Source organism: Anas platyrhynchos, chromosome 8, assembly GCF_047663525.1.
Source record: "Anas platyrhynchos isolate ZD024472 breed Pekin duck chromosome 8, IASCAAS_PekinDuck_T2T, whole genome shotgun sequence".
Classification (NCBI taxonomy): domain Eukaryota; kingdom Metazoa; phylum Chordata; class Aves; order Anseriformes; family Anatidae; genus Anas; species Anas platyrhynchos.
This window is the reverse complement of record NC_092594.1, coordinates 37,193,584-37,217,691: the sequence shown is the minus strand read 5'-3', so window position 1 is coordinate 37,217,691 and position 24,108 is coordinate 37,193,584. Positions and strand designations below refer to the sequence as shown.

General features: G+C 38.3%; 1 protein-coding gene across 5 annotated transcripts; it reads right to left on the bottom strand.

The window, feature by feature from the left end:
- Positions 1-2,253: 2,253 nt before the first annotated feature.
- ALG6 (ALG6 alpha-1,3-glucosyltransferase) lies at positions 2,254-23,582 on the bottom strand. 5 transcript variants are annotated; one of them, XM_038183363.2, is made up of 15 exons: positions 23,045-23,582; positions 21,980-22,091; positions 18,291-18,375; positions 14,802-14,891; positions 13,827-13,915; positions 11,453-11,535; positions 10,738-10,802; positions 8,409-8,594; positions 7,793-7,928; positions 5,807-5,892; positions 5,159-5,243; positions 3,950-4,020; positions 3,357-3,425; positions 3,014-3,212; positions 2,254-2,743 (listed from the first exon to the last, which is right to left on the bottom strand). In XM_038183363.2, the coding sequence occupies exons 1-15, from the start codon at positions 23,132-23,134 to the stop codon at positions 2,546-2,548; spliced, it is 1,644 nt and encodes a 547-aa protein (XP_038039291.2). In that variant the 5' UTR covers positions 23,135-23,582; the 3' UTR covers positions 2,254-2,545. The 5 variants fall into 5 exon arrangements, with proteins under 5 accessions (XP_038039291.2, XP_038039292.2, XP_038039293.2 ...); XM_038183364.2 differs by having other exon boundaries at positions 23,005-23,125; XM_038183365.2 differs by having other exon boundaries at positions 23,040-23,120.
- Positions 23,583-24,108: the final 526 nt, after the last annotated feature.

Sequence of the window (24,108 nt, the reverse complement as noted above, 5' to 3'; positions counted from 1 at the left end):
ATCAACTAATTTTTACACCTCAAATTCTGAGAATCAAAGTGCTAAATGTGTTGCAGTATATGCTTAAACACGTATGTATCTAGCTTTGGGAATTTTTATTAATAAACGGCTTTTTTTACACTTGTATACCTGTGCAGTTTGATAGAGAAAAATAACATTTTCCAAAAAATTTGTTTGAAGAAAGTTGTGTCTGTTACTCTGCTCAGTTTCTACGCCATTCTCATCAAGTTTTCTGTGCTGTTTTTCCATTATATACATGGGATTCACTAGCTGATTGCTTCCATGATAATGGAAAAATAAATAGTTAGGATGAACTGGTAATAGTTTATATAACCTGACAATAACCTTTGTAGCTGAAAATTAAATAATTATTGATCTGAAAAGAGCCTGTAAATGAACTGTATGCCATCCTACATCAAGCTGCCCTGCACAGAGCCTAGAACAAAAAGAAAATACTTTATAGCGCATAAGAGTAAGGATGAGGGTGGACAATCAGCTACAGCAGCAAATTACAGAATTGTCACTATCAGAATAAGGAACGTTGGTATTTAATCATTTTTTGGGAGAGGGAAATGTTTTTACCCTAAGCTTCTGCTACAAATACTCCTTACACATGCCTTAGCTATTTAAGCAGTTACTGTTTCTTTGACCTCTTGGTGTACTGGGCTTCTGCCTTTCAGAAACAGCTGGGTCTGTTAAGAACCATTTCCAGTTCCACACAAGGTGGATCGTATGACTCTCACTTTATCACCCCTGGAGGCCATCTCAAGGACAAAGAAAAGAGATACACGCAAAACTAATGTTTTTATATGGGTGGGAAGGACTCTGCCCTGATCTGGTGATGAGTACAGGAAAACAGGCTAATTAGGACCTGAAGCTCTTCTGCTTCCTTCCATCTTAAGCGACTACAGAGAACCAACCTATATACTGGTAAAAAAAAAAAAAAAGCTAGCAAGCAAGCTACTGGCTTTGTTAATTGCTCCAATTCCAGGAAGGGCTCAAACAGTAAATGGTGTGACAATACAGAGATACAGCTCCTGGTGAAGCCTGTAGGAATGGCGGTCGGTATTATCAGAGCACAGAAACAATCACTGACTGTTAGCTTTTAGCTGAATGTTCTTTTAGTTAGGAAAAACTTCTTAACGTTATTATAAGAATAGTCAGACTCCTAAATAAACCACCACAAATTGCTTTTTGATTTACTTTATGCTTTTTTATGTATGTAATTATTCAATCAATTTGTGTTCTCTGAACTATTGGCAGCTTTGGCTGCAATATGCTGAGGGAAAAACGCAGTTTAACTCAATTTACATCTGCAAATTGCTGTAAGAGGTAGCAGGGTTTTTGGTTGGGTGCTTTGTGGTATGCTTTTTTTTGTTGTTGTTGTTTTTTTGGCTGTTTTTAAACTACATCATAGTAGCTCAGCTTTTACTTCAACAGAACCAAGTTCTTTTGGATGTTACTTTTTTGGTCGTCTCCCAGCTAACCTCAAAAAAAAAAAGTTCTTGACGTATTTAACAGTGAAACCTAACCGTGCTGAAAATACAAGCTTCACTGTTTGTTTTTGGTGAGTAGCTGTTGAAATGGGCTTTTCAGTTTTGTTAGAAACACTTGTTGAGAGACACGTAACACCACAGTGTTAAAACCAAATCATAGCTGCTGATTTAAAACAAAAGCACTCCAGCTCCCCCCAGGAGCAGGAGCCTTCCCCTTTCCAAATGATGCAGCCTCTGCTTCTGCACACAACATTAACTTTGCAGCTTATGCTACTCTTCAGCATTCTGAAAGCATTGGCATTGTGGAAAATAACACGTCATAGTATCTAAAAAACCACCTGTGGGTGAACTACTGCTGCTACAGCATTGTCGTGATGTGCTCCAGCACGTGGCTGAGTGCCCAGGTCACCTAGCAGTGAACAGTGAATTTTTTTCCCTGCAATGTTACCTGAAGAACCAACTGTTTTGTGGAGATTGTAGCAGCCAGAGGGTTTCCCACATCGCTGCGCAGCCTCGTGCAGCAGCTGGGATAATCTGCGGCGTGGTAGATCGCAGAATGCTGCAGGACAGAGACAGACTACACAAGACAGTTTGTGCCATAAAACAATTCAGCAAGACAACTCCAAGTTGCCACTTAATATTTAGTGCTTAGCCTGTATTTCTTTGAACTGTTTGTGTTTCTTATGCTGGGAAATGTAGACGGTTAACACTAACACAACAGTTTGCTGTTTTGCTAGAAAAGCCAGGGATTTTAGCGTTAATTCAAAATTTGGTCCTTTATTGGGTATTTCAGGCTTACAAATGGCAACAAGTATTACAGTTCTGAAGAAAACACACCGACTTACATTTTCAAGTAAAAATACTTCTTCAAAGTACTTCGCCTTTAAAACAGCCTTTACACATATTTAAACACAAAATGATGAGTGTGTTTTCTGATTTTCTTTAGATCACAGGAATTGTATTACATCACAAACAAGTTCACCTGCAAGGCCAGACACTGTTCACTGAAAATACTGTCCTGTCACAGTCTAATCCTTGATCTTCACAGATTAACTGACTTTCTTCTGACTTCTACTATTCTTTGAGTCCCATAGTATAATAATATTAAAATATGCCAAAAAGAATAAAAAGTGTAAGCAAGAGATACTGGACACCAATACAGGGAATAAATCCGGCAGCCTCTGTGGAGGACGCACTGTAGCACTCGTCAGAGACAGGACACCCATCAGGGTTACAGAAAACAGGAACTGTAAGACACAGAATGATGTATTAGCTAGTATTGATTTAACACCTCAAATGAGTAAGCTGCTACTTTCGTTACTTGTGTGCTCTGTATTCTTCAAACTATATATAGATGACATCACAGGAAAAAATTATAGCGTACCTCTGTACTGACACAGCATGGCTTTGCCTGTATGAGGATTTATTCAGAGTTATGGATGTCAAACTGGTTTATGCAAGCATTTCAGTACCACAAAGAGCTGCAAATAAGAGTTAGAGGAATTAAAGTTACTTACCAGACTCCTGAAAATCCTAGGAAATGACTTAAACCACGAAACGTATCTCTTCAGGAAAAGGGAGAACGGTTTCAGCTGCAGGTCCTCTACTGAGGTCTTTTCAAATATTGAGAAGGAAGCCACGCAGGCCAACAGGAACGCCAGCATGGTCACAGTGTAGGCCAACATCAGGCCATCTTTCAGAAGAAGAGGCAACATACTGTTAAAGCAGAATTACCCAGAAGTGAGTGAGTGCACGTTGAGTTACATTCTAAAGTGTATGAAAGAGTAGCAAAAGAATGAATTTATACTTACTGGGATCAGGGAAGAACATATAAAACAACATTTATGGTGTCTGACTCACCTGAAGGTTGATACAAGTAAGAACCACGTGGCCATAAAAGGGATTTCATTTAGGATTAAGCAGACTGGTCTAAAAGGTAGAAGAAGAAAAACTGATACACAAACACAGAAGTGACAGCACTTTGTCATCTCAGCCTTTCACATGGATGCTACATGCACCATTAACAAGGGCTGTTCAACAACAGGACTTCGTGCAGGCCTTGAGGAGCACCTATACTGCAACATCTACGCAACTGCCTGCAGAGATAACAGCAGTTTTCTAACTACTGGTTCAGGCTTCCTTTCAGGCGTGAGCAGGAAGTATTAAGAGGGCTGCCTCTCCAAATCTGCCGTTATCAGACACTCCTTCCAGGTGCAGGGGAGACAACCACACACAAGACTATGTGTCTGCTGATTATGGCAGCACACCTTGTCTTTAGAATGGCGCAGGAAAGGCCAGCATGATTGTATTTATATATTTTCATTTACAAGTTATTCAGAAAAGAAAGTGTGTAGAGTATTTAACATCAGATATATTTATAAGCGAGAAAGCAGCATGCAGTAAGATGAGGAAAAGAAGATCAGAATGTATGTACAGAAAAATAATTTACTTACACTGACACTAGAAGAATAGATTTTTCATGTACTTGAAAGGAGAACAGGAAAAATGACAACGCACAACTAACCTTAGAAAAGAAATCAGAGATGTATTAACATATGTGACTGCAATGCAAAGCACTGTTCTAGTTTCTCTGCTGGCACAGTCTTTGCATGAATGTATGAGCTAAATGATGTGATTTTTCTAATTAACTGCTACATTTACTCCAGTGCAATTTGCAAATACACTGAGCTGCTTCTGTAACCACCTATACACACAAAGAAAACCACATTGTTTGAAAGTTTACCCAGAATTACTCATAAAACACTTTGTGTAAAGAGTCCCCAGTCTTGCTTAGCTTTACTGTCAAGAGCATCCCCACTAACTACGCCCAATATTCACATACAGTAGCATTGGCAAACTTTGGTAACAGAGAGAACACATTTTTTTTGACAAATTCTGTTTGTCATCATGAACAGCCAATACCCCAAAGGAAACAAACTTTTTTTTTTCTGCCAAACAGAAACACGCTGGAAGACATGCACCAATTCTTAGAAAGGCTAAATGTTAGTTTTAGGTAATATTGTGATCAAGTCTTAAGCACCACTTATGTAAAATTAAAAATAGAAAACTGTGTTATAACTCTTGAGACCTTAGCACTGGCTCCAGACAATTTTGATTTCAAAGCAAAATGATTTTGCTTTTAAGTAATGTGGATGTAAATGTTAATTAATTCAAATATATAAGGAGACTAAGCAAACGTAAACATTTGAGAAAATAGCATCATTTTCTTTTGGAGGCACTAATGAGCTTACAAAGTCCACCACTGAGCCTTTTTATTGAATCTTGCAGCCAACACATTAAGAAAAGAATAGTGCTTTGGAAATTAAACAAAAAGAGGGGAAAACAGGAAAAAAAAATCAACTCCATATTAAGTTCTGTTGTGTAGGAAATCTTCTAAGAACTCTCCAGAGGAAAATAATAAAAATACAACATTAATTTAAAAAAAAGGCTAAGGTAAGAAGTCTGGATTTAAAAGGCCAGTCAGACCCTCCTGGATATCTCTGACAGCAAAACAGTTTTAAACCAATCTGTTCAGCAGAAGCAACACAGCATTTAATGCTACACACATCTCTGCACATTGTAGAAACCAAGTAGAATGGTTAGTCACACACCAGCACTCAGGGTGGATGTAAAATAGGGAACAATTAAAAATATACACTTACCAAAGCTAATTTAAATCCTCGTAGAGATGGCTGGACAGTTAGTTTTATGCAAGTAGGAAGCAGGCTCAGGAATGTTACAGCAAAACTAAAAAAGCATGCAAGAAAAACAGTGTGAATACTTCGTTGATCATATGATCACTTTTGAAATCTCTGCGAAAGTTACAAATTTAATTGTAATTTTCAGAAGTACAAAATCCCTCAAGGAGACTCAATTACAGAAGAACAGCACTGAATGGTCTCTGTTGACATAAGTGCTTTTGAAAAAAGATTAAAGCACTTCCATTAGTATTTCAGATGCTGTAAACCTAAACTCAAATGGTTTGCTTATTTGAAAAAAACATGAACTCCTATTTTTAAGAGCATTAAAAAATGTAATTATTCCTCCAAGAGGAGAGTATGTGAATTTTAATTCAGTCTCAACCAATTACATAGTTTAAGTCACTACATAAACAAGCAGAAAATTTTGTAGTCATAAGTATTCCTAACAGTATTTGGGGAAACCCTTATCACTTGGAAGAAAAATACAGTATAAAGAAAACATTTTTTGAAGATTTTAAATGCCCTTTCCCATAATTCTTCAACAAAAATGACTGATGTGAAAACCCGTCCAGACAAAAAGCTACCTAAAGCACTTCAGCTATGTCTTACCTTAGTTTGAGCTGAGTCTGAGGTGATACTACATTCTTTATCTTTATAAGGACACTTAGACTGCACCAAATATTGGCTACTTTATCCTGGGGAAGAAAAACAAACAGATAATTAGTCATTAATTGCATCATTTAAGCTTATGTTAGTGACAGCAAGTTGGGGGGAATAGCTGGGTTCTTATAGCACTGCAAAAAGACTATCGCCAGTGTGTATCATATTCTGAGATGTAATTTAAATGATTCTCATCTTCAATCAAATATGGAAAATTCCAGGAGACTCAGCTACAAGTCCTGATGAGAAGCAGCTCTTTAGTGCAAGAGACTATGCCTCAACTCATGAGACCACGCATTTTGAGAGAGCAAGGCTCTGAAACCACCTGTCCCTAGGAAATCTCTGATTAAACAATGGCAAAATACGAGCCTTTGTTCAAATGTGAAGGCATTCTACGTACTGTCACATTTCATTACATACCTGAAAGTATTTAGCTGTGCTTACTGCTTGCTAGCAATGACAGAGTTAACCACTAATAAATCAAGAAGTCTAAAGACATTAGCAGTTGTGCTAGGATCACTTTCAAAATTAAATTTGTAACTACAGCTATCATGCTCATGAAACTCATCCCTAAACAGCTGCTTGAATCACAGCTGTGTAGACATAACAGCAAGAAAGCTACTAGCACCAGCAACTGAGCCATCTTCCTCACATGCTCACTAGCAATACAGAATATGCACTTCAAATCTGCTGAGGATTACAAGTGAACAGAGGGTTTGGCAGCACCAGCAAACACACAAGACGCCTACTTAATAGCCAATATGATTTTACAACCATCAGCATTTGTTACTGCTTCTGTAAATGGGAACCAATTCAAAGAACCTGTTACACGCACCCCAGTATAAATTTACTGCGCGTTGCTTACGTGGACAATTTCTCATTTTATCTACATTAGCATCCAGCAAGTCACTCCCCTGATCAACTTAGAAAATATTTGGGCTAATATTAGACTAAAATCCTTAAGCTTTGTCAGACTTGATGGTTATTGTTTCTTACAGATTTCAAGCTTCGCACTGGATAAAAAGTGTGGTGACCAAAACTATTTAGTTATGAATTTCAGATAATTCCCAAGGAATAGGGTCATTGGTTTTCAGGGAGGTGGGGAGGCTTTTTGTGCATTTGGTTCTTAAAAAAAAGGAAGGGAAAAGGAAAAAAAGATTAAAAAAATTCAAGATTAATCAAAACGTGTATTTGCTTAAATCCCTGTGACATCAATAATTGAAAATTTGAAGTTACATTTCAGTGGTTGTACTTGAAGTCGAGAATTTGCCTTTAAAAGTGCGATACTGAGATTCATGCCTGACGAAGCAAAACACCTACAAATCACTGCTACTTTGGAAATGAGCACCCTTTGTTTTATCAGTGAGGTAAGCGAGTAATTGCTTTACTGTACTCAGGCCGCAGTACTCAGCACCTTGCAATATGCAAATGTCAGCAGCCTGAGGAAAGGTAAAAGCAGAACTGCCTAAGACTTGGAACATACTGAGGGAACTTGCACTGAAAATACAAGCTAGGTCGATAAGAAGAACTAGTCTGCACCCAAAATGCTTTTTATATAATTAAACGTGTCAAAAAAAAGCTGAGCACAGGCAAAGATAGAGACCGAATCTATTAACTTTTAAGGTTTTATCTTCTGACACTGTCAATTACTATGGAATCTATGTCAATGGAAAAATGTATGGATTGAGGTATGGGTTTGATGATGGGATAAGTGTTGTCTACTCAGATAATATTCTGGAAGATGCCAGCTGAGCTGGGGTTAAATACTGGATTAAATAACTGGCAAGAAATGACTGCTGAAGAAGCCATCTCAAATTACTAGTTCTGTGGTGTGTCTCCCACATGAAATCCCTAAAGGTCATGATGAAGGTTTCTCAAGGGATCTAAGAATACAGAACATTTACAGCAGGGCGGGGGAGAAGAAAACATGCATGCCTCAAACAAGCCTCGGTCAATGGGAAAGAGTCTTCTGAGTACTTGCATCATTTGTTCCACGTCGGTACAGAACGGGAGCCAGCACACAGCAAAGGAGACCACCACTGTCCCTGCTATTTTAGTTAACAAAACCAACCTGCAATAAAGAGAAAAGCTTCCATCAGAGAAGATAAATCCAGCTACTCTTAACAAATCACAGCGAACCTAAATCTTTTTTTTAAAAAGAGAACTGAAGGTAAGAAGTCTGAATGAAAAGGGCTACCAGTACCACAGAAAAAGTTCATCATTCCCTGATTAATGAGAACAACACAGAGCTCCTGCTGCCCATCTAACCTAACTGCCCGTCACAGCCCACATTTAATTTAGAGGTCAGAATGAATAGTGCTAAGAAAAGACAACGTAATAGATTTTGCTATCTTTGCAGTGGAAACACTTAATGTAGATCTCAACAAGAAATGCTCATTCTACAAGAGCGGAGTGTACTGTGACAAAGCAAGTATCTTGCACTAGAAATTAATTCAGAAACGAGAACATGCAAATAAGGAGAATCACACTCTCAATGCCAGGCTGTGTGGGTGTGTTCTTGAACAAGATAAAATGATTTAAAGCCACTTACCCCTTTCCTTTCAGTCCCTTCTTGAAGCATTTTCCAAGTAAATAGCAAAAGAAAGGCAGAGAATGGTAGAGTTCCATTTGCTTATAATTTAAGGCCAAGCAAAACGCCACTGACCCCAAAAGGTCCCAGTCATAAGACAACCACAGTACACCCCACAAGGCAAAGCCGAGGCTCACTGAGTTGTATATGTTTTTTTAATGTTAAGGACAAAAGACACAGCTTAGTACTGGAATTAGTAACAAATGCCCTGAGGTACAAGTGTAAAGGAGCATGCAAAATAAGTTTTTCCAACTTTGTTTTAAAAATATGTTGATAGTTGTGACTATTTTCTTCGGAGGAATAATTTTACTTCTATTTAAAGCTTTGATCTAAACTAGTGAGAGTACCTAGTAAGGTGCAGAGTAACCCCTTTTTGTTTGTTTTTCAAACAACAGTATTTAAACTGTGTATTTTTTAGTTCAAAGATTGTGGGTTGGTTTTTTTTTTGAGATTATATTCTACTTGCAATACATCCATGAGCAGACCCTGTAGTTGCTAATACTGTACACACAACAAATAATAGCCACTGAAAGCAACATTATTTCCTTCAGACTTTGAAAACAGGTTTCCCTAGTTCAGTGAAGTTTGAAAAGACAAAGATACTATGAAAATGCAACAAAAGATTCGCTTTGTCATTTGCTATTGTTGTTACACAAGGAGAGAAACAACAGAATGCTTGTATCCTCAGAAATTTCAAAATATTTTGTTTTCCTTTTGTCAATATAAGTAGCTGTGACAACACATTCAGATTGTTGTTTTCAACCCACTCAAATTTCCCACGCAAGATCACCACATACACTTGAGATCACATCAATTTCACATCAACGCGTTGTTAAACCGCAAGGCTATGATCTTTTAGAGATGTGCAGCAGCAGCAAAGTAAATCTTTTGACTTCTGGGAGTCGGTCACAGACAGTAAAGTTATTCACACCGGAGTCACCGGGCTGGCAGAGACTGCACGGTACGTTTGTACCCTTCAACAGGGTCTGCTGCACCTGGGCTGTTACCTACACAACGTTTGCTGAACCTTGCCTTAAATTTGACACAGGAGATTCCACAACTTCCACAGACAACCTATGCCAGCACATCATTGCAATTAAGGTTTAAAATATTTTTCCGTGTATTTGAAAACCAAATATTCCCTAGGTTACTTTAGGAACATTTATTGCCCTATCCACCATAACACACACAAAAACCCAACAGATTATCACTCTCCTCTTTGTATCTCTCTTACAAATCAAAAACCTGACCCTCAGCCTTCTACTGTCTCACCAGCTTCTCTCATCTAAGATGAACTACGTTCAATCCCAGCCCTCTTCTTGTAAATGATGGCTCCAGCCGACCTCTCTCTTTAAAGGGTGAGGCCAAAAATAGAATTTCAGAATTCCTGAACTGTAACTCCAATATCCAATAGCATTATGATTTTTTTTTTTCCCTTCCAAAGCTGCTTTCTAAGACACATTGTCTTCCAAGTTCACCATACACTCTCTTGGAAGAAAAACACAAATTAGTAAGTTATTGGGTAATCAAAACTTGATTTAGTAGATGCTGAGATTTAATATCCCCTTGAAATATTTAAGTGTCCATGTTTATCAGCTCCAAGATCACGTCCCTCTGCTACGTGGCACCAAGCAGCACTGCCTGGAATAGCCAACTAACAGCATTTACTTGCTGATGTGCAGGGTAAATGTAAGAACAGAGATTTTATTAAAAAAAAAAAAGAGACCCACCTGTGAAGGTGTCTACCACCAACATTGACTACAGTTAGCTCCAACAACACAGCTTGTAGTAGATGCCTAATTTTTAACTGGCTAGGCATGAAGTGAAGTGAATCCAATCTCAAGTAATTGCACAGACAAGACAGAACAGCACATTCGACAGAAATGAACATTTTACACTACTCTGCTTGACACACTCCTCTGCCATCTCAAAAAGATCTCAGGTGACTCCTTCTCCAAACACAAATCACAGGAGCACAAGCCATTACTCTTTTCACTGTTGTACTACCGTTGACGTTTTCTGCAATAAAGTGACTGACAGAAATATGAGCTGGAGGTGCAGAAAGAATGCTATTCATGTTTGGATTGATTTGTCCCAATAGCAGCTCTTTATCTCCCTTATATTCTAGACTTTACGTTTTTCTCTAACACTTCTGCTTCGGGGTAGGCAGAAGCCCCTCAGATGCCTTCATGTACAAAGGTAACCTTCCCCCCAGCTAAAGACAAGTACCAAAGAAGAGTGTTACTTCATAAATGGAAATTCGTTTCATTGCACAGCAAAACAAGGATACTGGAAGTGTCCATGGTCAATCAGAATGAGACCTGGGTAAAGCAGTATACAGAGAGCGCTGGAAACCTGGAAGGATCAAAACAGAGAGGGGAAAATAATTATTTGTAAATTAAACATCAGACATGGGAACTTATACTATTTCTCCAACAGAAAAAAATGCCCCTCCATCATGCATCCTCTCCAATTAATCTTCTGTCAGTAACATTTTAAGGAATAAAAATAGATAAGAAAATATCGAAGATGAGCCTACCCTTCACCAATCATCTCAAAGATCACCCACACCCATCTTAAACTTCAAAAACACTCAAAAAAATCAGAAGACTTAGTACCCCAGAGGAGTATTTGTTCTACCATAAGGAGTGCATGAGACAGAGCAGCTCCTAGATTCCCCCATGTCACATCACAAATCTTGCTTTTACTACCCAAGCAATAAATTCAAAAAGAAATACAATTCAGGAGTTCATGGCTACTAAACTTCAGTGCATCCTGTTATTGAAGACATTAAAATAATTGCTGTAAAATAAGTTAATGGCTTTTTTTTTTTGCCTGAGAAGTCTTTCATATAACATATAGTGATCATCATCAGTTTTATGTCAACTGAAGCCATCACAATGTTCTATACATTAATTAACTCTTATCCTGTTAAATTTCTACTGTTTTAACAGTATGGGTTTTATCGTTTTTGCTTTTTAATTGCACACACATCAGATACTCACCTGCTTTTTAGTAGATGTTTCCTTTAAGGAACAACAATATAAAATAACTGCCGGAATATAAATCAGCAAATCAGCAACAAACACTGAAAAACAAAGACCACCTTTATATTAGAAATCTCCCACACACCTCTTAGTGCAATTTGTGCTGCATATTTATAATTTTTTTTTTATTTGAATTGAAAGTTTTTGTTTACAGTTTTAGCCTCCTAACACTCCACATCTTGGTTGTGCTTTGTATAAAAACTCGGATAACTACAGCGTTGGGTAACTTTTTGCCTCTCTGTTGAACGTGGGCTTTGCAGCTGTATCTTGACATGAAAACTTCATTTTAGTCAATCACCTCAACCAAAGTTCAAAAGGCAGGTGGTCACAGTTTCAGCTGAATACACTTTTCCATTGTCTTATGTTATGTTACAGTAGGTACCATTATTTTAAAAGATAGCTCAAGTTTAGCAGTTACAACGAAGCTATTTTTTCCCCAGTTAATTCTGGGGAAGACAAAGGAAAAATAAAGGCAAATAAACATTAAAAATATCAGAAAGTCCTTTGTTAGAATAAACTAGGTAGTTTCACTTTAAAGGACAAAAAGAAATAGGTCTACAGAATTTGATCTCGTTAATGTTTCTAACGCTATCATTTCTGATGTCCAAAAGCTGCTGCTTCCATGTGTTCAGCTGTTTTGACTTCTGGCACAGCCTCAGTCAATAACAGAGTGTACACTAGTTCCTCACATGCCAAAACGAGAGAGGCATTCTTAATTCTCAAAAGAAATCAGCTATGAGAAGATCCATGCAAGGTTTTGATTTTTTTTTTCCCTTTCAACAGAATGTATAGTTCAAAGGCACAAATAATTAGCAAGTTCTAAGTTATAATCAATTTCCAACATATTTTTGTGGAAATTACCAGTGATGTGGTTAAATAGACTAAAATTATTTGGGTTTGATCATCTGTCCATAGCACATACGTGTAAGAGGGTCAGTGAGAAAACAAGAACCAGCAGGTTCACCTGCCTACAGCTATGTCAGATCCTGCTTGAGCTTAAACCACCGGGTGAATTCTTCTTGAGCACTGCCTTAATAGCTTGTGGAAAGTCTCAGATTATTTCTATAAACAGATTTCAGAAAGCGTGCTGTTATCACAAGATAAATACCCATTGCTTTTTTGGTCATGGACTTTGGAAGAAAATGTTTAAAGAAATCAGTTATTCAGTATAATAATCATTTTGTAAGCTTAAGCCACAATTAAACAAATATGGCCTAGGCATTAGCAAAACAAATACACTGACGCTTTATAAAGGTGTAACACCAACAGCTGACACTGAACACTCTGAATTATTTCAATGCGTTATTTTAATGGTTATTGTTTAAAAAGTGTTTATCATTCCTCCAAATCCATCAGTGGCTTGTCAAGTGAGTTGATTTCAAAATTAATAAAGACCATTTCAAGGATAATTAAGTTCTAGAGATTTTTTTTGTTTCATTTCAATCAATTATAAGAGACCAGAGAGGTTTGGGAAGTATAGAAAAAAAGCTACTGATGAACAACAAATCCTGCCACTGTTATCAGGAAGCATTTGTGGAACTCTATCCTGTTACATGAAGCAAAAGAGAGATTTAAAATGAAAGAAAACAGTAACAAGATAACTTGGCATCTGCCATTGCACAGAGAGCAGAATTTCACTGGATACATTGTTTGTTGTCCTACTTTAACAGCTAATGAATTAAGTTATTTACATGTTTTTAGCACTTGTTTTTTACCCTTTTCTTTTGTAGGGGCAGTTCAAAATAATTAAATGGCTGGAAGAGTGACCACAAGAAAATGAGACTTAGTATAGAAGCGATAAAATACATTTTTACTTTTTGTTAACTCAGGTTTATTTCCAGAAAGTAGCAACCATTAAAAAAAAAAAAGACATCTTTAAAATATCGAGTACGTCCCTTTTTCGGATAAGGTATAAAGCTCACAGTAAGGATCCTTCAGTGAAGGCTAGTCTATGTATGAAATATTTTTACCATAAATAATAAAAAAAAGCTAAATTGAAAGTAAAAAAAAAAAAAAAACATATCCATTGGAGTGAAAGGGAAAAGAAAATTTTAAAAAATGGTTGTAGGCTACCAAAAAAGTAGCCTTGTTTTAGAGTTTTTACTGATTTGGCTTGGTTGAAAACTTCTCTGCACATTTAACACTATCAGCTTCACAAGTGACAGCAAGAGAGAAGAGAACAGAGAAGGTTGGTCCATAACACATGGACCTTGCCAAGCCACCCAACCGATCAGAAATTGGTAAAGACTGAGAAGATGCACGAAATGAAACATACTAGATTAGTAAACCAGACAAATCTGTGTAATCTTCCTAAGAAATATATTTTTCCTACCTGTTGTACGCATAAATAACTTATGCAGCTGACTCTCATACCCTCGAGAAGTGTGGAGAGCAATCCAATCAGGATTTATTAACTTTGCACTGTAAAACAAAGTACAGGCACATCAAAATGTGAGACAGTTCTCATTTCCCTTTACACTCCTTTCAGCAATAAAGATGACATGCACAGGAGCATATTCCAAGAATTAAGATGAATGAGGAGAAATATTTCAAAGAGCAATAATGATCAATGAAAGGCTTTCTTCACTTCTAGATCTGCTTACACTATAGAATTCAGCTGCTAATTCACAATTAATAAAAACATTTGAGAAAACAGAACACAGCATTTATTGGGACAAGATAACTACCTTCAGTCCAGTTCCACTGACTTTTAAAAAAACAATTGTAAATACTTCTCATGCTTAAGTATTAAATATAAACCATTTACAGTTCACATAGATGCCCCACATAACTGTGCCTGTGCACTTTAACCTACATTCTTATTCCATAAGTCTCATTCCAATAGCAGTAAAGCTCTTGTGGAAAAAGTATTCCAATAACAGAATTCTATTTACATGATATCCAGTCATCAAATGTCACTCAGGCTCCCAATACAAGAGAAGTTTCCCATGCAGCACACTCAATTCCTACGACACTTTTTTTTTATTCGCTGATCCAGCAATGACTTACGTGAAAAACTAAAAGCTAAGTCACATATAAATCTGCTAAAATTTAAGGACCTAGCAGAATAATTTAACCCTTCAGTCCCCCTTACGGTAAATACGAAGCAGAAAAATAGTAGTATTAGTTTTAAGCGACAGGGATACTCAAAATTTATTTCCCTAGCTTTAAAGTAGCAAACAATACTTTCAATTTCATCAGATCAGTGATTTTTAGCTCCTAGTTTCTCTCCTCAGGCAGGAAAAAAAAAGTCAATTTGGTGTTTTCTGTTCCTCCCAGTAGTAAATACTTCAAACAATGAACTTACATGTAAGCACACAAAAAGCTGTGGTAGGCAGTAAGAGGTGGATAATCAAGGCCCCAGTACAGGAGGTTGTTATCACTCGTATTGAAGTACCTGAGAAAAAATACATATACATGCATAAATATATTGAAGAATCTACCTTTCCAGCTTTGTTTTGGCCCAAGAAAAAGGCTGAAGAGTAAACCAAATATTTTTTACCAATGTACTCAAAATTCAAGAGGAAGTTTGCAACTTCTTTACCTGCCTTATTTTACTTTACACAAAAAAAAAAAAAAAAACAAACTCAAGCAACATAACAAAAGCAAAAGGTATTCAGAATATACTCACTTGTATTTGCAGAATAGATTATTAAAAAAAACAAACAAACAATAACTGTTAGAACTTACCTGAAAGGGGAAAAAATACTTTATGAGAACCACATTTGATAAAAATCCAGAGATTAATACAAAGCCTGCAAAAAAACAGTATCTACAATAACTCTAGATACTTATGTGGAAGGCTTCCGAGGTCCTCACCTTCACCTACAAACAAAACTACATTTTTCATACCTGTCAATTACCCCAGAAGACAGCACTCAATTTGCCAATAAGGAAATAGAAATAAAGTAGTTAAATGGAAATTTCAAAAGAATGGGGATTCACTAGTTATTTTCCTTATAATCATCCTAGACTCCTCTTTTTCTGGACTTGGAAGGTATATTTAATAAGCAACAATGATTCCTGTATAGTTAAAGTTTACCTGTCACTCTTTTACACTGTTGTTTAACAAGCTGCGGACTGCTGCTGTTCGAAAGATCTTAATACAAAGTTTTGAAAAAATATCAATGGAAGTTATGCTGCTGAAAAGCAACTAAACAGAAGTTAAAAAAGGTGATGTAAAGGTATTTCACAGAAAAACAAAAAGCAATGTAGGGGGCTAAAAAAAAAAGTTTCTTAGAAGCTCCAAGTTATCAGAGTTATGCCTCCTGAACTGCCAACACAAGTCATGAATCTCCACCAGTTATGTCAGCCACAACCCCTTTACCTTTTTCTACCTCAGAAGAAAACTCAGGAGGACGTGAGAGACAAAGGAAAAGGATTTTCCCATTTGTAATTCCACCGTGTCTGTATTTCTACAGAAGGCTGGCAGCAGTTAGAATTAAGTCACCTCCAAGGGAAGAACAGAAGGCTTTGTCCAAGGAAAACAGAAGTTACAAAAAGAAGGCATCAGATCCGTTACACCGCACAGTGAAAGAGACTGACTAGTCTATTCTACCGCCAAGGGGCACACTCTTGGCTTTTCCAGTTTCTCCCTTCAAATGTGGTGAATTTTTGACATTTATTGTTGTAAATGATGTTTCTTGAATTCCTTATGAGCTGTCTGAAGTACCTTATGAACTCATGATAAATCACAGTTCTTTGAGCTACATCTCCGCGTCTTATCCTACCATTCAACATTGCTCGTGCCAAGGCAGTTCAGATTTTTCACATGGATTTTAATAGTCTGCAACTTAGTAGAAAGCTTTCCAGTTATGTTGTGGGGTGTTTATTATTTTATTTTACCTTCCATATACTTGTAGCTCCAAGAAAACCAGTAATACTTAGCAAAAAAGCCTTCACAGTTCTAATTAGCAGTATAAGAACAAAGGATGTCTTTTGATACATCCTCTACAAGACTCTAAAAAAATATACTAGAACTACTTAAATTCTGGCCTCTGGTTCAGAGAAAACTCACATAAAGAAACTAAGTACCAACCATATTGTGGTTTACTCCAGCATTTAAAAAAGTCTTTTTTTTTCAGGTCAATGAAACCATGCATGGGATGTGCAGCTGTATTACCTACGCAGGGCTGTTTAACAACAAAAAGTCTGTCAAAAGATCGGGAGATCCAGAGATCTTCCAGGACTACGTCCTCACAAGAGACCTTCTCTCTACATTTACCTCGACAAATCCACAGCACATGTGCTTGCTGCCTAGGCAGCTTTTCTAAGCACTAAACAAATAACACTGGAAGCAGTCAGAATCTCAGCTTCAGATCTGAACGCTGTCTCTAAGTACCAGAGTATAACATCTTTTGATATTGCAAATCTGTATAACACAGGAGGTGAAAGAGATCTTAGCAGTCTTCCAAGTAATCCCTCCTATGTCAGCTGAAATGTTTTTTTCCAAACTCCCCAAACCAAGTACGACCTCACTGGAGATTCAATTCCCAAAGCAGACCCAATCTGAAGAACTCCTGTTATAAATAAAACGAAGAGCTAATACAACAAGACCGAGAAGCCCAACTGGCAGCCCATAGGCTAAGCACAGCCTGCAGTACAGTTTCATCTGACCCCTGGGAATTCCTAGAAATAATGACTGCTATAACTCTTAATTTTAGGTACATACAGTTCTGCGTAGCAGAGGGGATCGAAGCTGCCAACTCTATTATTACGTCAGCTCTCCATTATCCCACCTCTGGCACAACGAGAGGTTTAGACATCCCAGAAAGAGCGAAACAAAATGGTAATACAGACACTATATTGTGACTTCAGATGATCCCGTAGAGTCATCTGAAAAGTTCCACACAGTGCCAAACTTTCAGGATTGGCCCCACATATTTACATAAATAGTTGAATTAATATTTTCTTCTACTCTAAAGTGCATCTGTTCCCCAACAGAGAACTGAGGGAAAAAAAAAAAAAGACTCCACAAACAGAACATAACTATAGCTGCTGAAGGATAAGCCAGAGTTTCAATTTGTTCTGGGTTGCATTGTGGCATATATATGACTAAAATTTTACTGTTCCATGCAAGTTCTAAGGAACATTACAAATAATATAAAAGTAAAGATATTGGGAATAATTTTCCTACTTTTCCAAGTGATCTGTAGAAATACGTTCGCTATCCTTACATCTATATTCCAAGCACCCCCAGTTTAAAATCTATATAAAGAACACAGGTGTGAACAAAGAATTCATGGGTGTAAAAAACAAACTGTGCCTCCAGCACAAGAATTCAAGCCTCTACGCTTACTGGCAGGCCCCTGCCTTTCAGCTTCAGTGAGATGAGCAGAGCTGTGGTTTTGTCAGTGCCGATAATCATGAGAGCTTCTGTGCAGCAGAGAACTGGTTGACACTCGGGAAGACACTCAGTTTCAAAAGAAATCAGTTTAACAAACCTTCTCTCACATAAGCTTACTTAAAAATTGCTTCTTGATCTTTCCAGTCAATTCCAAACAAAGTTGGAGCTTCACAACAACACAGTTACCTACCAGCCAGAACGTCACATTGTATAAGCTAATACCTAGCAAGTCAAATTCCAAATTTTAGCATGTTTATTTTGTGAAGAAAAAAGTATTTAACTCCAAGTACAGGATGATATTGTATCACCACAAAAGGATTTTTAGAATAGTTCTGGGAACAGTAAAAGATGTTGCAGAGATCTCAGACAAATGTATATTTAAGTAAGGCATGACACAAAGTTTCATTACATTTACCCCTTTGTAACCTGAACCACAACAGCACTACTTACCACTGTCTGATGGGTAAATTGTAAGTAACTTCTTGCCAGTGTCTCTGGGCTTCATAGTCCCCATACATAGGTGGTTTTCCTGCACCTAAAAAAGAGGTTACGTATTCATTAATGTATTCTATTTAAACAAGTTGCTTTTCCTCAGGATATTTATTTGCATAATTACATAAGACTAATTTTATTCTCCATTCCTCTATTATGTTCGGGAATAAAACAGAGACCTCATCTGCTATGCTGTCTAACAGTTAAAAAGTGTTAGACATTCTTTTGGCTTTCTGGATATTTCTGTGATAAGCATTTATCAAGATATTCCGCTGTGAAGAATGGCTTCCTCATCTGACAAAAAAAAAAAAATCATTACCAAGTAGAGATGAAAAATGTGGCACATTCCCTGAAATAAGAAAACATTCGTAATAGACATCTCATGCTGATTTTGAACAAACTCTGCTCTTTCAGTAAACAATAATTGACAATATTCCCACTTGCACTGCAGCCGTGTCATGTGGTACCTCGCTATTGTAATTAGCGACCAGGCTTATTTTTAAATTTGCTTAGAACTAGCACCTGCCACAAGCCCCCAGCTCCTCTCCCTTTCCTCTGCTGCCTGCTCTGCCACTCTAGCAAGAACACGGCATATTCTGTCCCTCTCCCCGTGACTCTTAATAGAGTTAGCACAAGCCATTTCCTAAAACAGGCTGTCCGGTACACAGAATAGGTTCAGAAGAAGAAAAAAAAATCTTGTAATCTACAAAACCTTCTAAATAATAACTGCTCCATTTGAGTTTACAGGAATTCTCTCTCACTTTTTTTTTTTAACTGAGTGATTGTTATGTAGCAGTTTGCAAAGGGAATTATCTTAAAAGACACTTTTCCACACATGCATACGCAAGTCTCTCAGAAAGCTAAAGATTTTTTTCTTTTCTCGATGGAAAAAAGCTTTATCAATACAAATACTTTGGGTGTCTACTCAAAAACAATTCCTTAACATAAACCGAACTCCGATAAAGGCAGTTTGTTAAGCATCTTCATCACAGAGTTTATTTACTTCTATTAACCTGTGCTTATTGAGAACAGAAACTGGACTGATAGTGCTTCCAGTAAAATATTGACGCTAAAGAGACAGAGATTTAAGAGTTTCCTTAAAATACAGGGAAGCCATCTATAATTTTTTCCCTGTGATCTATGTTTGCGGGAGACACACAAGCTCCAATATCTACTATTTATTCCTGAGTAGTAGAGAGAGTAGATTACCTCCACTAATTTATTCCTGGCTAGGAGGAAGAACAGATTATCTTCACTGCGTACAACATTTAACTAAAAGTTTCCCAAATAACTGAGGTCACTGGAGAATAGGAGTTTTATCAGGGTCCATTCTATACCTAAAAATCAAGTGGAACAAAGAAACCTGTCATAGCACTGCTGAAATACAAGAAGGCGTTATCCAGGGGTACCATACACACACACACATTTTATTTCAGCTTTACCCCTTCTCAAAAAAAAAAAAAAAAAAAAAAGAGAAGAACAAAAGAAATTGACTTCTGAATGATAAAATGAGATCTTAATCTAAAAGTTCCATTTCTAGAAGACAAATACAGAGATTGACACACTTCAGTTAGTTTGAGAACTGGTATTTTGCTTCCTTCTGCAGCATGCATCAAGTATGTAGACAAAATAATTCAGAATTAATAAAAAAATTGTTTTTTTTTTTTTTAAAGGTGTCACAAATGCTCTAAATTTACAGTGGTCTCAATCAGTTTCAGTATTAACAGGAAACAAATTTTTAAAGGTCTGAAGCTGCCTTTCAACACAGGTATTTAGCTTCTACTCATTTAGCAGGAGCTTTGTAACGCATAATAAAAAACTCAGATCTACGAAGCCTGGTTTTTCTCAATAATGAGGCAAGACCAACTAATCTAAGGTCATCATAATTAGTAACCTTGCAAAGCCAGGTATTAGTGTTCTGTTTTAGAATCATAGAATAGAACCATAGAATTTTTGGTTATCCCCATCGTGACCTTAATTCTAGAGACAGATCCTAAAGAATGCTAGATGGCAAGCAACAACAGAAGGGAAATGATACAGGAATCCAACCCTATACAGTAAATTAGGGCAGAATTAACGTCCTCACATCTGGCCATCCATGCCACACATGGTTTCAGAGTATGCTGAATCAGCATTTCTACCAGAGCCTGCGTCGGAGAGCGATGACTACTTCTGATCCTTTGCTCAATTATACTGCGCTGAACAGCCGTGAAAGCAAAAAGGGACCGTGTCCGTTTAAACGCTGCCCTGACCAATTTTTTTCTTGTCCCTGTAATTAAAGATTTATTACGTCTGAAGGAAATCAAATCGGGCAGGGGGAAGGTTCTGATGTACTTCTGCATTTGACAACTCTAACATTCAGATTTGTCTTTTTTTTTTTTTTTCCTCCAGACAGCTAGAGCTGAAAGCCTTAATAATTTGTTCAATTGGATCAGACTCTATTTTCCCTGTTCCAAAAGAAGTTATACGGTTGCTCTGTATGAAATAAGCGTGTGAAAGAAGTGTGCGTGCACATGAAAAAAAAAACTTTATTTTAGTTCAGGCTTTATTTTAAGACTCTTTCAGAATCTGGACTGGCTTGAAGTTTGTCAGCTTAAAAAAAAATAGTTCGCAATGTAAATGTAAATATGTGCAGCGCAAAAATTTACTCTCTTTTGGCAAAAGAGAGGCTGTTTTTCTGTATGTGGGTGGGTAGAAGAGAGCCTCAGCTATTGGTAGAACGGATCTTTTATGATGGCATTTTCAGGAAGCGAACTAAAAATAACTATTTAAGAAGGTACGCGTGCAATTTATCTTCAAGCAAACTACTTCATGTAAATAAAACCCAGGAGTTACCACTTTAAAAATCCTTAGAACAGTACTGAACTGCTCCAGCTGCACAGGGGATGAAGATCCCAATTGCCTTAAAAATAAATAAATAAATAAATAAATAATAACAGAGCTGAATTTGACTGAGCTTATGATTCTTTTAGCTGATGGAGATTGAATGTAACAGTGCATTAGAAAAAAAAATCCACAGAGAGCAAGCTTTGTGCAAGTCTGTGCTAAGCGTAGCACTACCACTGAGAGGTTTGAAAAAAAAATTTGGTAGTTCTTTGCAAGTATTAGGAGATGGGGAGGAGAAATACTCATCTATTAAAAGAATATAGCTCTCATTCACGCTGTAAACAATCTGAAGCAAGTCCAGCTACGGGGCACAACATAATCACTCACTCCATGTCACCGTTGTGCCATCTTCATTACCACCAGTACAGTCTTATCTAAAAATAATTTAAGGTTAAATCTGCTACAGAACTTAATGGATAAGATTAAACAAATATATGTCAGGACTGTGGTAACACTGCAGCTACAGCCAGCTGTTCTTTTGCTACTCTTAAAACATTACTGACCCTGCCTCCACCCCTAAGTCGTATTTTTTTTCAGCATTTTGTACCAAATGGCTGTGAAATTTAACATTGAACGCTCCAGAAAAATAAGAACAAGGTACTATACAAACCTTAGGGAAATAGGCCCTAAAGCACAACAACACTTGAAGTAACATATCCCTTCCTACTTGCATGATTTTACATACAAGTTTACTTTAATTTAACACAAGCTCCACGGTTCACTTTCATGTGGTTATTTTACAGACCACAAACAAGTATTACCTGAGTAAGAACTCAGTGATACAGTCCAGCGTACGGTAAGGGCCAGTAAAACAGTAACTGTCATTAAGCTCCACTTCTCCATTGCTGGTCTTTGTAAGAAGCCCAAAGGTACCTGAAAAAAAAAACCACACCAGAAACATTGCTATGACACTGTCTGGGTTCATTTCTTAGGCATTTAATGGCAGTAGCAATAAGTTCTCCTGGTTCTGAGCTATAAACTGACCAAGCATCTGACAAAATTTAGAGAAACATACATAGGCTTCATCCTAATGAGCACCACCGAATCTGTTACGCAAACATAGCACGTTTCAACATGAAGTTGTTAAGTATCTTTAGTAGCTCGTGAACTTGTATTTGGAAAAAAAAAAAGTATTTGAAAAGAAAAATGTTTTCAAGGAAGTGTTGAGGAGCATGCAGTTTATAGTGGTGAATGAATGCCCTGGTATTGGGTCAACATCACTTAATTTCTGGACTAAACACAGCACAGCTGAGTTATGGAAGGCGTAGATGGGATTCCCTTCTGGTTTAAATTTATGCAAAAAGTTATATAAATGTTAGCTACATGTAAAAACACAAAAGGTTGCTACATCCGCCACATGCAACCTTGGGACAAAGTAACAGGAAAACGCCGATGTTACCCCATGCCAAAGCCACTAAGAACAGAAAACACAAAAACTCGACCCAGAACACCAAAACTATTTCGCTCTGGGTTAGAAAAGAAGAAAAAGACGAAGAAACTACTTCAGGCTCGGCAGCAGAGCCCAGGAGCGCACCGCCCTGCGCTACACCTGTGCCTGAGGGGACCGGGGTGGGGGGGGGAGCTTATTTCCCTCAGGTAGCCGCTGGCAGGACCCAGGGGGCACATGGGGCACACCTGGAACACCCCACGGTGCACACGAGGGGCACACCGGGCACACGAGGGACGCCCCACACGGAGCACACCACAGCGACGCCCTCCCCTCAGCGCCCCCCGCCCGCCCTGAGGCAGCGGGCAGCGCCCGCGCCCCTCTACCCCCCACACACACCGTGCCCCGCCCCTCCCCGGCGCGCGCCCCCTCACAGGACCCAACGGCCGCGCGCGCGCGCGCTTCCGCGTTCGACGAGGCCGCCGGGCGCGCGGGGCGGAGAAAAGGCGAGGGGCGCCGCAGCGCGCATGCGCCCAGGCCCGCGCGTGCGCAGCTGGGCTCGGAGCCGGGCAGGGGGGCGGGGCTCGGGTCCTGTCAGCGGCGGGGCGCGGGGAGGGCGTGAGGGGGGAGCGCTGCGCGGGGTCGGTGCTCGCCTCAGGAGAGAGCCCGGCTCGCTGCTTTATTTGTTTGTTTTAACAAGAGGGAAGCGGCTGCTGCAGGATCTGTGCTTCAGCTACGACTTGGGGAGGTGCTCCTCAGGCGTTGAGTGTGGGTGGCAACGTCCAGGAGCCGGACTTGAGGCGCCGGGGGCTGCTGCCTGACGGCCTTTATCGGCTGTATTTCTGTGGTGCCCCTTCAGGTCCTGACAAAGTGCGTAAAATAAGGTGAAGGAGCCCACATCGGCCTCACACAGCCCGTACCAACACCAAAAAGTGCGGTCTCTGTTCTTTAGATTGATGTTTTTCCTCAGTTTCCACGTCTAACTGAGATCAGGACATCCAATTTAGTAGAAAACATATATATAAATATATATATATACACATATATATATACATATTTAAACCAACACCACATACTCAGACTTTCATGACTTTCCACAACAACTGGTGCCCGTGCTCTCCTTGGGCTGGAATCCCAGGACGGAAACTTTTAAGGGATTTAGAGTAAATAAATAAATAAATAGATAAATAAATACTATTAGTTCAGTTGGAGGGGACCCATGGAGAGTCCGACTGCCCGACCAGTTCAGGGCTAACCAAAAATTAAAGCATAAACCCAACCTGTTTAAAACCAAGCGCTGCAGAATGGAAGTGTGCTCAAGAAGCACCTGATCACTTCAAATATTAGGGTTTAAAATTAAGAGATTGTAGGAAAACAAAATTCTCCGTAGATTTTTTTGACATTTACGGGTTATTTTCAAAGTATACGGATATCGGGCAATATGATTATTATTAAATCGGGCTGAGTACTGCGTGCCACCAGAGATCGCTTTTTTCCCTTCAG